The following is a 12459-nucleotide window of genomic DNA, read 5'->3' on the forward strand; positions in this document are numbered from 1 at the left end:
CTTGGAATATTATTTATTTTCCAATATTTGATCCAGTTAGCATATATTAACTTCTATTTTCATAAAATAAGACTTAAATACATATTGTACTTTATTAATATCATCATGTATGTATGTGTTCATTACACGGCATGTATTAAAATATAATTTACGTTCATGTTAAATTACGATCTAAAATTAAAATATAGCTCCTGAAAGTATGCTATTTTTTTTTGACCAACACAATAAACTTCCTAAATTCGTTTATCCACGCACAGTGGCATATTGTCACCATCAAGTATACGCAATTATTTTTGTAGTTTTTCTTTGAACATTTCGGCCAGCACTAAAGCCTGTTGGGCATTTAAATTCTGTAAAAAATAGATGATAATTTTTTTATTCTTATTTTTTTTATAAAACAAAATACCCAATAATACTTACCTCGTAATCATATGGTTCCATATATTCCTTACATCTATTGTACCACTGTTTAATACGATTATATGAAAGTAGATCAAATCCGAAGGCTTCGATTTGGGATATAGTAACCATCAAGGTTAAATCAGCAATTGTAAAATTATCTGCAGCCGAGTATTGTCTACCGCGTAAAATTTCATCGAACCAGCCCAGAGCTTCTGATAATTTTGCCTTTTTCGTTTCATCCAGGGGGGCTCCCATAAACATGGTTGGGAACTGAAGTGTAGAATTTTCAATATTATTTATTTTCCAACAAATTGACTTGTATTCTTCGAAGTGAATTTAATTTATGTACTCTTATCAATAATTACTTACATAATAATCTGTCATGCGCTGATACAGTGTACCCAAGTCAAACATTAAACGTTGATCCACCAAGGCTCGAACTCGCACATCCTTGGGATATAGTGTATCATCTTTGGCAAACGCTGAAACCATATACGACAAAATGGCTCGACTGCAACAAAAAAGTTATAAAAATGACTATCATCAGCATCGTGTTCAGCACTTTAATGACATTGTAAACAATGTGCCACATTTTCTACTGGGGCACTAAACAACATCACCTTTCTTATCATCATAAAAATACTTCGTGACAACTTACCTTTCCCACAGGACTAAACCGTCATCATTTAACGTTGGCACACAATGCTGTGGATTCATTTCCAGAAATTCCGGTTTCATTTGTTCGCCCTGCATGATATTAATGACCTTCAGGTCAAGTTCCACATCCAACATCTTGGCCAACAACAAAATGCTGCGACATGGTGGACTTGGTGGCAAATAGTAGAGTGTGGGTGTCATTTTTCCGCCTCTAATCAAAAGGCAATAGACAAATTCCTTAACAATGTGAGTTGTCTCTTGGAGCATAATTGAAAATGAAATGACCGAATAAAGTTCTATGGCCTAGACAATACAAACTCAAATATTCGGTCGACGCAGAGAAATGAACAGCCAATAACATAAACCAAAAATAAAATAAACAATTGAAATGAAATTACTTTATTGGTCAATGTTCGATTAGGACGCGTACATACACACAAACTTCTGTAAGGGGGACACACAATTGTCGGGGAGTAATTACCACAAAGGCAGACAGACAAGCAATTATGGCCCCAAGTCGTTTAGAGGCGTTTGATTTAATACAGTGGTTTCGACGTATTTTGGTTATTTGTTTACTTTTTTGTGTAACGTTAACGACAAATCTGGTATCACACGTGTATACAATATTTAGTTTTTACTTATTTTACAAATTATTAAATTATTAATTATTAAAATTAAATATGCTATGCCCGACTAATAACTTGCATCCACTTTATTTTATAACTGATATAGTTAAAATTGCATTTTTTATATCCAAAAATGTTATTCCAAAGCTCATAAATAATTCTCCGACAAACTACTGTAGTCTATAAAAAATTGACATCGTGTAGGATAGAAGCTTCAATGAACATAATGAATTTGAGGGAGTAATTTAACCACTTCCTTGAGCTAATTATAAATACATTTGTAACATCATGTCCATTAAAATATTTCTTATCAACCTCAAGAAAAATTACTTTTATAAACAAATAAAACATAAATTACATTTCAGAAAAAAATCTATTATCCAATCCTCCCAAACATGAACTTCGAAATTCCGAGAATTTCTTTATCTTCCCCTTTATTTCTATCATCTTTGGAACGCCTACATTTAACTTTCAAAAAAAATGGCTTCTTTCCTACTAACTTGAGTTGGGCAATCAAGTTCTTGAATTGGTTCAATCATTTGTTCTCTCATTTACCTTGTTCCAATTGATTGAATCGTTCATATAGATCTTCCCGTTCATTGATATGAACCATCGAAAAAAGAGCTATGGAACTCAATAAAAGACCTAGTGTCTTTTTCGGAGCGAAGCTAGTTCCATAGCTTCTTTTATGTCGATGGTACATGTCAATGAACGGGAGAGAAAAATGATCGGCTGGAGCAAAAGAAATAGATCAGTGTCGGTCAAAATTAAATTGAGAGCAAGTTTGTGCGAGCGTAACTGAGAATTCACAATTAAAAACGACTGACGCAAAGAGAAAGAAAGAGAAAATGTGTTTACCCATCGAGCCTCACTTACGGTAGCGTATATGGGTAAGCATGCCTGAAATAGATTAATCACGATCTTGAATTGGTTCAATCTTTTTCGTTCCGTTCCCAAAAAGATCTAGATTAATGATTGAATGAAATGGAACTAGGTAAATGAGAGAAAAAATCAAAAAGCCTGGAGAAAAATGAACGAGATGAACGAAAGAAGTTGATCTAGTGCCGATCGTTCCTTTTCCAGAATAGTACATTCGAACTAGTTCGTCCTAGAACGACCAAACTCTGCTGTTTTGAAATTTAGTAAAACATGAATTTATCCTTCTCAAAAAAATCTCTTAATGAACTGGACTAAGTGCCCGATAAGATCAAGACGAATAATAGGCAACATGAACAGCAGGAGCAAAATTAACAAAATATACAAAAAAGGCGGACCGATGTTTCTTTTACGGTTTAGCCTATTTGAACTAGTTCGAACCGGAACGACACAATACTAATAAAGGTAGGGAAAAATTACAAAAAAAAATAAATAAATAAACCAGTGAGCGGAGCAGTATAGTCGGACAGGGCCGACCATACGATACCCTACACAACTTCCATGAAAATCTAACTTTCTGCGGTTCTATATTCTGAGATTGGGCAATATTTCACGATATTTGCACACTTTTGACTGGTTAGAGGTCAGCAATTGTTACTAATAATCAGTACAGCCCCTCTAATTACTTGTCCCTTCACCGTGGGTTGTGTTGTGATGTTCGGCTTTCGACTCGTAAAGTACAAATAATTAAGTTTTCGGTCCACTTCATCCGAAAAATTATTATCTAATAATCACCTAACATTTTAGGCGTTGTCCTTGATATTTCCGCCCTCCAGTGTGGTAATAGGTTACTAAATAATATATGAATACGTAGGCACCTGTAAATATTTAAGTGTAACTCCCGCATCCGAGTACCTACGACTATATAATTGGTATTAATTTAAAGGTCAACCACTCCTCTTGGATATACTATCAACTTCTAGGGTCTATGTCCTTCAGTGGTAAATATATATGCTATAGAATACAAATTTTGTCATTTTTCACACAAAAGTTAGGGTCCATTTGACCCGCTAAATATTGACCTATCTTTATCAAAACAGACATGCTTATTCTTTGGCCCGATCCCCTTCTCCATGCAAAAATTTGCGGTGCTTGGGTAATAATTGCGACCTCTGGAGCGACCAGAAAACCCGACAAAAATAAAGTTTTTGGTCCATTTCATCCCCTAAATATTAACCGATCTTTTCCAAAAATAATAGGGGTCTTCATTGGCCAGACCCCATACTACGTGCAAAATTGGTCCATAACTGTGGCCTGTATCGTGTTTACAAATGATAATGGACAGACGGACGGACACACATGTCTAGATCGACTCAGCTAGTCGAGATATGACGATCGGTATACTTAAAGGTGGGACTAGGACCAATATTTCGCGGCGTTACAAACTTTTGGGGCTGCACAAAGCTATAATACCCTGACAACATAGTTGTGTAGGGTATGAAAACTAGTGAGCGGAGCAGTATAGTCGGAGGACCATATGCTATCTTACACAACTACCACGGAACTCTAACTTTCTGCGGATGTTTATTCCGAGCCTGGGCAATATTTCGAGCTATTTGCACCCTTAGAGGTCAACAGCATCTCTTCCTTACACTGACATATTTTCCAAATATTCAATACAGTCCTTCCAATTAATTGTCCATATTCCCTTCACCGTGGGTTGTGTTGTGATGTTCGGCTTATAATAGTGACTAAAAAAATAAATTCGGTCCATGCCAAATTTATTGTCGGATCATCACCAAAACTTATAGGTGTTGTCCTTGCCCATAACTGGAACCACATGAAAAATATCAAAACTATCAGTGCTATATTTCCGTCCTCTAGTGTGTTAATGGGTTATTAAATATTGTTCGATATACTTTTTGTTTTATGACCGCACTACGACCAGTTTGAAGGTTAAATCGGATTATATTAGATATCATTCCATTTTTAAGGCTATTTTGAGGCCCCTCATGTTTCTAATGCTATAATGTTTTAACTTTTTATAACTTTCAATAGGATTCAAATCTCGGCATGCAGGGGTTTGGCAGTTATACAGGATTCGAATTCTGGAATCTAGCCCAGTATGGTTGGGATCATTATCCCATATATGGTACTTTGCTGTTATTGCATTAACAAAAAAAAGGTTTCCAACTCCAGCTGCAGGAACAGGAACAAACTTACAGCTAGTTGTAGGCCATTTGCAACAGGATCGATGTGGGTTTGACGACGTAAAAATGAACAATGTCATCTTTATTATAACTTAGAACGGTTTAAATTTCGTCGCGGTCTTTGAATTTGACCACTTTTTTGTAATTGGATACGATATATTGTATTGAAGAATCACTGCGCTTCATTATTTTTGTAATCTGCCGTGCAGATCTTTTACAATTTTTCGTTGTTTGTCTGAAAATTCACTTGATTTTCTAGCAATATCGAGTTTCCCCACCTTTTTTGTAAAGGTGACACTGAATTTGATATATTTTTAGAACACAGTCTTGTTGAGAATTGAACAGGGGAAGCACGGAAATAAAATTTAGTTCATATCACCGTTTAATTACAACAATAACATGCGTTGCCATCTATACGACTACGACTTGTTAACAAAATAATGTAAACAACGCCATCTATGCGCTGTTACATATTTTTGACGAAACAGGAAGTCACATTCTTGAAGTATCATAGAAAATAATCGCTAGCTTCTTCAATTCTGAATAGTACACCACAATTTGGTTTCCTGAAGTATTATAAGAAAGTCAATAAACGAACAAAATAAGATGAACAATTGTGCATAATTATAAAATGAGCAATTATTTCAATTTGAAAAGTTTGGATCAAATCGCAAATTTAAAGAATGTTGGCACTGTGTGGAGGTACCAGAAGGAGTAGACCGACGGGTCCCATCTTCGTACATAATCTAAGTACGGTAAAATATTACGTTGTGCAAAGTTAGTTCAAATCGTATAGTCCCTCGTATGATATATTAAAATTAATTTTTAGAAAAAAATTGTGGTAATATTGTGTGGGTTACCTTCTCTAAAACCAATACTTTGATAAGGCACATTTTTGCTGTATCGTATCAAAGGTATAAATATATAACTATTTTATATTATATATCATATTTCTGAGTATTCCTCAATAGTCCCGACACAATTATTACTCTGTGGAGCTCATGGTCTGGGGGTGGAAAATTCCTTATGGGATACTCTGGGTTCTTTGGGGGTATAATGAGAACCCATGGGACAAAAAGTCGTAGGGCCATAAATTGGAGTTATTGTCTTACGATTTTTTTCTGGTAACTCTAACGTCCATGAAGAAGAAGCTTTATATATTTTATACTACAGGTTATTTTTGAGAGGACATGTCTTCAGTCAAATCGAATTAGAAATTTGTGAGTCATATTTGTTTGTATTTTCTTGAATCGTTAACTAAGTATCACAAGGTGAGATTTGACATTCAAATATTGTACAAAAAATTCGTTGATAACATTTTATATTGAATACTCAAATGCAAGGAACGATATTCGTATGATTTCATCGTCCTTTTCCACTTTAACCCGATTCTTGCTCCGAAAACCTTGTATCTACGAACACTCATAAATTTCGAAGTGAACATTATAAAGAATAGTAGGATTAGTATAAAATAGATATCAGTTATCAAATTATGCTCAACAGGTCTCTCGCAGTCGGATTAATTCAACTGATAAAATGTATAAGTATATTCTTTAAAGGCTAATGACAATGTTAGCTTTCTGGAATAAATTGTCTGCTAGAATGTTTTGGCCAATTTGTGTTACAAGGTGCTAGAAGTTATTGGCCCATTGTATGGCTATGTTGGAGATTATTTTTCCACAAAATATTATATTATGATTTAAACTCGCTTCTTCAGAACATAGCGTATAATTCAGGTCGTACTACGAAATTATAATTTCTATAATATACATCCGAAATCATAACACTGTGCATTTATCTGTAGTTACATTTATTTCACGTGCCCCAAAGTATGCTTTATATCTTACTTTATTATGTCATATATCGTAGTATGGCCTATTTAACAACACACTGACCAAATATCGTAAATCCATAAAATTTATAATTATGCTATAATTATGGCATTTTATATTTTCGATTTTTTTTCTTACTATTGACTGTTATTTCATTGCGTTCGTCCAAGATGAAGTCCTTCTCAAGTATTGTCTTTTTACAAACTGGCCGCAAAAGAAATTGTCGCAACAACTACTTACATGATTTGATGCACAAACTTGTGTTGCACCACCTGCACTGAATCTATGCAATTCCCCAGTTTTATTTGACTTTAATTGAATGTGCCAGGGCAACAAAATACCGACAGAAAGACAGACAGGACACCAGACGGCAGGCAGCAAAAAAACACCTTCGACTTTCTTGGTTTGATTAAATTATTCAAATGATGATATGATATTGTGTGGCCGGCCTTGTGGAATGGTTATCGTCTTATGAATGTTTCCGACTGTCCAGCGCTAGCTTTGAGGAAACCGAAAAAAGGACGCGACGTTTGTAACGACTGTGACAGTAAGCCTGTGTATGGGTAGTAACAACACTGTCTGTGAATGGCTGCGATATGCCTCTCCTTGTAAAGTGAATGGTCAAGCTAGCTTTATATGTGGACATACGGCAGAGGTATGTATAAAAAAGTGTGTTGAACGTATGTAGGTTGGTAAGGTATAGGAACTTTTTTTAGGAATTTCACTGGTGGTAAATAATAATGCCAGCTAGCTAGCCAACACGGCGTTAAAGGTTTAGTTTTCCGTTTGTTTGTATTTCCATGATATTGGTTGTAGTAATGTCTGTGTGTGGGTTGTGTTTACCAAAAACATGTTGCTAGGAGACAGATTTTTTTCGTAGTAGTTGTTGTTGTGTGTGCTCTACTTAAAAAATAATCGAAATGTTTCTAGATATGGGTGAATGCGTGAGATTTTGATTGGGGAAAAAGGATATAACATTTATTATAACAATTGGGTCTTAAAATTATAATTAGGGAAATATGAAAACTGGAATTTATTAACAAGTTGATTTCGCCATAACCTAAAACCTGCCGAATTATGGGTTCTTAATATATTCGCCAAACGGCTTTCACCCCCTTAAGAAATTTGCCAACCCTCAGGCCATGGGTTAAATTTTGTGCAGCAGTGTAATTGTTGATAAACCGTTTTTTGGATGCAGCATATCATCGAAGAAAGAACAAGAAAAACGTGGGCATGATCAAATCGAGATGCACACGAGTCAGAATAGCGTTTTGAGGATCTGGAAGGAGTATTTAGCACAGCTTTTGGTATCATATATCTGAATTGTAATTTTACATACTATTTAAATACTAATTATTACTACTAAGAAATTCATATTATGTTTACATTAATCTTTTTAATTCATATACAGGGTTGCCCATATTCGAGGGACCCATGTTTTTTTTTTAATCAAAGAAAAAATAAAAATTTGGCGGTTGGCAATGTTAATCATTTAATTTGTTCCAAGTAGATTTGTTTACATCAATTTTTGAATATGATATCACTCAAATGGCCGCCTCTGGCGTTGATGACGTATTGTGCCCTTTTTGCTGCATTTTCCATCGTTTTTGCCAACATTTCGGCCGGAATAGCGGCTATTTCTTCACGAATGTTGTCCTTGAGCTCTTCAACGGTCCTTGGCTTGTTAACGTAAACATTTGACTTCAAATATCCCCACAAGAAGAAGTCAGGCGGCGTCAAATCGGGCGAACGCGGTGGCCAGTCCAAATCAACACTTTTCGACATCAAACGACCCGAAAACAAATTCTTCAGAAAATCGATTGTTATGCGATTTGTGTGCGGTGGAGCGCCGTCTTGTTGAAACCAGAACTGCCTCATACGCTTTCGACGAATAATTGGCATCACAAAATTGGTCAAAATTGACCCTTTTCGCACTATCGCCGCACCAAACTGTGACTTTTCGTCATGAAGAGGCACTTCTTGAATCTCCTGAGGAGATTGCTTATTTACGTTCCCATTCAATGTGAAATGGGCTTCATCGGACATGATAATTTTGTTCCAAAATTGCTCGTCATCTTCGGCCATTTCGATGACTCTTTGGGCCCATTCCAATCGATGAGGCTTGTTCGCAGGCAACATTCTTTGCGTCAATTGAATTTTGTACGAGAACAAATGCAAGTCAATGCGAATAATCTGTTGTAAAGTGGACCGAGCCACGCCCAACTGCTGAGAACGGCGTTTTTGGGATGTTTTTGGGGACCTCTCAACACTGGCTCGTACGGCAGCGATATTCTCGGCCGATCGCCTTGGTCGACTTTTATATGGCCTCTTCGGATTAGAAAGAGCCTTACCAGTCGAAAATTTTTCGTATGAACGCATAATGGTGTTCTTAGAAGGCGCACTTCTCACATTTTTTAATGTTTTAAAAGCATGTTGAGTTTTCACAATTGACTTCTTCTGTTGAATGTAAATTTCAACTATTTCTGAGCGCTCGCGTGGCGTGTATTGGTTCATGGTAAAAATCTGCTTGGACTGACGCTTCAAACGCGGTATGTCATTAAGCGATGTGACATCTCTGTCAAAAGTTATGGCGTTACCAGATGGGTCCGTTAAATTAATAAATAATGTTTCTACATGCTGCCCCCATTGAATGGCTGCAGGCTTCAACCCATCGATATTGGAGCGTGCCTCCTTATGGGCCTCTTAAATGTGCCCATTTTAGTTATTATCTCCTCCACCCTAACTTTTCCGTCTTGGCCCTCGGTGATGTTGACGATTTTGCCGGTTACCCACTCTTTAGGTTACAGATTGTCTTCGTGCCGCGAGTTCGAGTTGACTGAAGAGCAAAAAATTTTCATTGGAAATAAAAAAATCCAAAGTTCTACTGACCTCAAATAGTAAGACAGATTAAAAAATACTGTTCCAACATTCTGCCCCCATTGAATGGCTGCAGGCTTCAACTAATCGGTATTGAAGCAAGCTTCCTTATGGACCTCTTAAATGTGCCCATTTTGGTTATTATCTCCTCCACCCTGACGTTTCCGTCATGGCCCGGTGACGTTGAGGATTTATCCAATTACCCACTCTTGAGGTGACAGATTGACTTCGTGCCGTGAGATCGAGTTTACTGAGAAGCAAAAAATTGTCATTGAAAATAAAAAAACGCAAAAATTACTGGCCGCAACTGGTAAGACAGATAAGGATGTTCGCAGAACATTCTTTTGAAATAAATAACTACCATGTTCGTATAAAAAACTTTTCAGAGTGGTCTCGTATATTTTTCGATTTGTTGATCGGGTTAAGAAAAGAAAGATATCAAAATCTCTCTGCCTGCCTCTGACAGCTCAAGAATTGAATTGATATTTTTTTAATTAATTAAGGTACTTTAAAAATATAGTTTCTTAGAAGAGATTTCCAAATGAAAAAGTCAATATGCTTAAAATCCAATATCCTGAAATTGACACCATTTATCCACGATTTTACTGAATGTTAGAGCAGGCGGAAGACTGTTAAATGCACTATTACCGCATGATACAAATATACTTCCTAAAAAGCATCATTTTGTTTCAATATATTTAAAGAATTTACATTTTAATAATTGCCGTGTTGGTACGAAAGGCTTAGTTGCATTGTCTCGAGAGAATGTAATCGAATTGTTCGGAATTGTATTCATTGTTTTCAAATAGGCGTTTGTTTCTATGGCACCTGAGTAACACTCTGAAAATTCCTATCGCATATAATGCGCTATCCAGCGTGCTGTGTGACCGACTGAAGCTAATGGCCAATGATGTAATTTAAGCTTACCAATGCGGCTTCAGACCTGGCAAGTCCGCTATATACCAAATTTTCTCATTGCGCCACGAAAAGCACATTGACACATTCCACCGATTCGTCGACTATAAAGCAGCATTCGACAACCCTATCGCTCAAAAGTATTTAAAGATCTGTCTGCATTCGGTATTCCTGCAAAATTAATACGGATAACATTAACTGGCACAATGTCAGCTCAAGGTTATAGTCGGAAATGACCTCTCGGAGCCCTTCAATTCTGAGCGAGGATTCAGACAAGGTGGCAGTTTGTCGTTTGACCTTTTTAACATCTTGCTGGATGATGCCGAAGACATCGATATAATGGGTCGAAAATTGCAAGCAGTAACATCCACCTTTCAACAAATTGAGAAGGTGTCTGCAGTAAATGGCGAGAACACCAAAATAATGGTATCAACGTGCAAGACGTCCAGTAGACTTGGACACAATAAGAAACTTGAAAACTATAGCGTTGAGGTAGTCAACGATTTTATATAACTCGGTACCGCCATAAATAAAACTAATTACATCAGTTTTGTAATTCGGAGAAGGATAGTGTTGGCCAACACAGGCTACCGTTATTTTGACTTAACTTCACAAACAACAATTGCAATTATTTTAGTGCAGAAAAGTTAAATATGCAGATAAGTAAAATTAATTACCTGCCTAAATCTGCACGGAATTGAAATCATTGCATAAAAATGGGACAATGTTAAATGTTCTGAAATACGCGATCAACGCTAAGTATCTTATAATGAAACAGAAGGACTATTGTCAATAATTGAAAAAAAGAAGAAATTATTGTGTTGGTTTGCGATGGTATGTAAAAAATTACGACTTTGAAGTTCGTTGTGCAGTTAAATACAAAAAATTTAAGTTGAGGGAATGTACAAATATTATATTCTGAGCTGTTATCTTAAATGTGCAGGTATGAATTGTGCTCTTAAACGAAATATTTTGAGTTCGAATCTGAGAGAAAGTACCAAACAGGTGTATTTTAGGCAGCTAAATTTAAAGAGCAGCAATGCAGCTAAATCAAAACTATTGTACTATGGTCTGAGTAAACAATTTAGGAACTGTTCCACCTCTTGGCAGATCAAACTCGCACTCTACAAGACGCAGATATTACACGTGCTGGTATATGGAGTGTTTGAGAGAAAAAATCTCAGAAAAATCTACGGGCCGATCTGCGGCGACGGCGAATATCGCAGTCTAATGAACTACGAGTTATATATATGTACAGACATCGACATAGTGAGACGTATCGAGCTGCAGCGACTATGGTGGCTAGGCCACGTTGTGCGAATGTACGAAAATGCCACAGCTCAATAGGCATATAAAAGCAAGCCAACTAATGGTTCACGCAGAAGGGGAAGACCACGAATTTGATTGATCATGTGGAAGATAACATATCGAAACAAGGTCTTTCAAATCGGAATACATACATAAGCTCGGCTTATGGAACAAATGTTCTGTCTCTGGCCACCTAAGTATGTACGTATATCATCGAATATTTGTTCCGAATTCTTGCCAGGTCATAAGTCTGTAAATTTCCCTTAGATGTAATGGGAAAATATATACTTCTGGAGCCACTTCGGTTTAGTTGGGCGGGAACGACTACAGGGAAAGGAAGGACATAGCCTCGTGATACTACATATATAATTTTTTTAGAGGAGGGACAAATGGCACTCCGATATGTATTTTTGCGACGTGAGGCCCTCACTGGTTGATCGGTAAATACCTATATCAATCAAGCCAGGAGTAAAGTCAATGACTGCTCTAAATTATATTTCCATATCGTGATTTTAACAGGTAGATTGACATGGCTAAAACTATGAAGAACATTACACTGACTATGATTAATATTTCGAGGTGCTACAGAGGGAATTGCGATAATAAATTATCCGTATTTTGGTATGAAAATATAATTGTGAGTCTGATGTTACCCTCTTTAAAGATATGTCTCTGTAACCGTTATAACCTCAATATGGAATAACCCATATAGACCGCCTTCTTTTTTTGTGTGTTACAGTGACACAGAGAAGCACA

The 12459-nt window shown here is 36.4% G+C and overlaps 1 protein-coding gene across 1 annotated transcript; it reads right to left on the minus strand.

Annotated features, from left to right (window-relative positions):
• Positions 1-287: 287 nt before the first annotated feature.
• Positions 288-6922, minus strand: LOC133330867 (glutathione S-transferase D7-like). The gene is made up of 5 exons (XM_061539271.1): positions 6844-6922; positions 1061-1296; positions 772-913; positions 421-672; positions 288-350 (listed from the first exon to the last, which is right to left on the minus strand). Exons 2-5 carry the CDS (start codon positions 1258-1260, stop codon positions 288-290), a joined length of 657 nt encoding a protein of 218 aa, XP_061395255.1. The 5' UTR covers positions 1261-1296; positions 6844-6922.
• Positions 6923-12459: the final 5537 nt, after the last annotated feature.

The sequence above is a fragment of the Musca vetustissima genome, unplaced genomic scaffold, assembly GCF_032173495.1.
Source record: "Musca vetustissima isolate MV318-11 ecotype Yass unplaced genomic scaffold, APGP_CSIRO_Mvet_v1 utg16650, whole genome shotgun sequence".
Taxonomy (NCBI): domain Eukaryota; kingdom Metazoa; phylum Arthropoda; class Insecta; order Diptera; family Muscidae; genus Musca; species Musca vetustissima.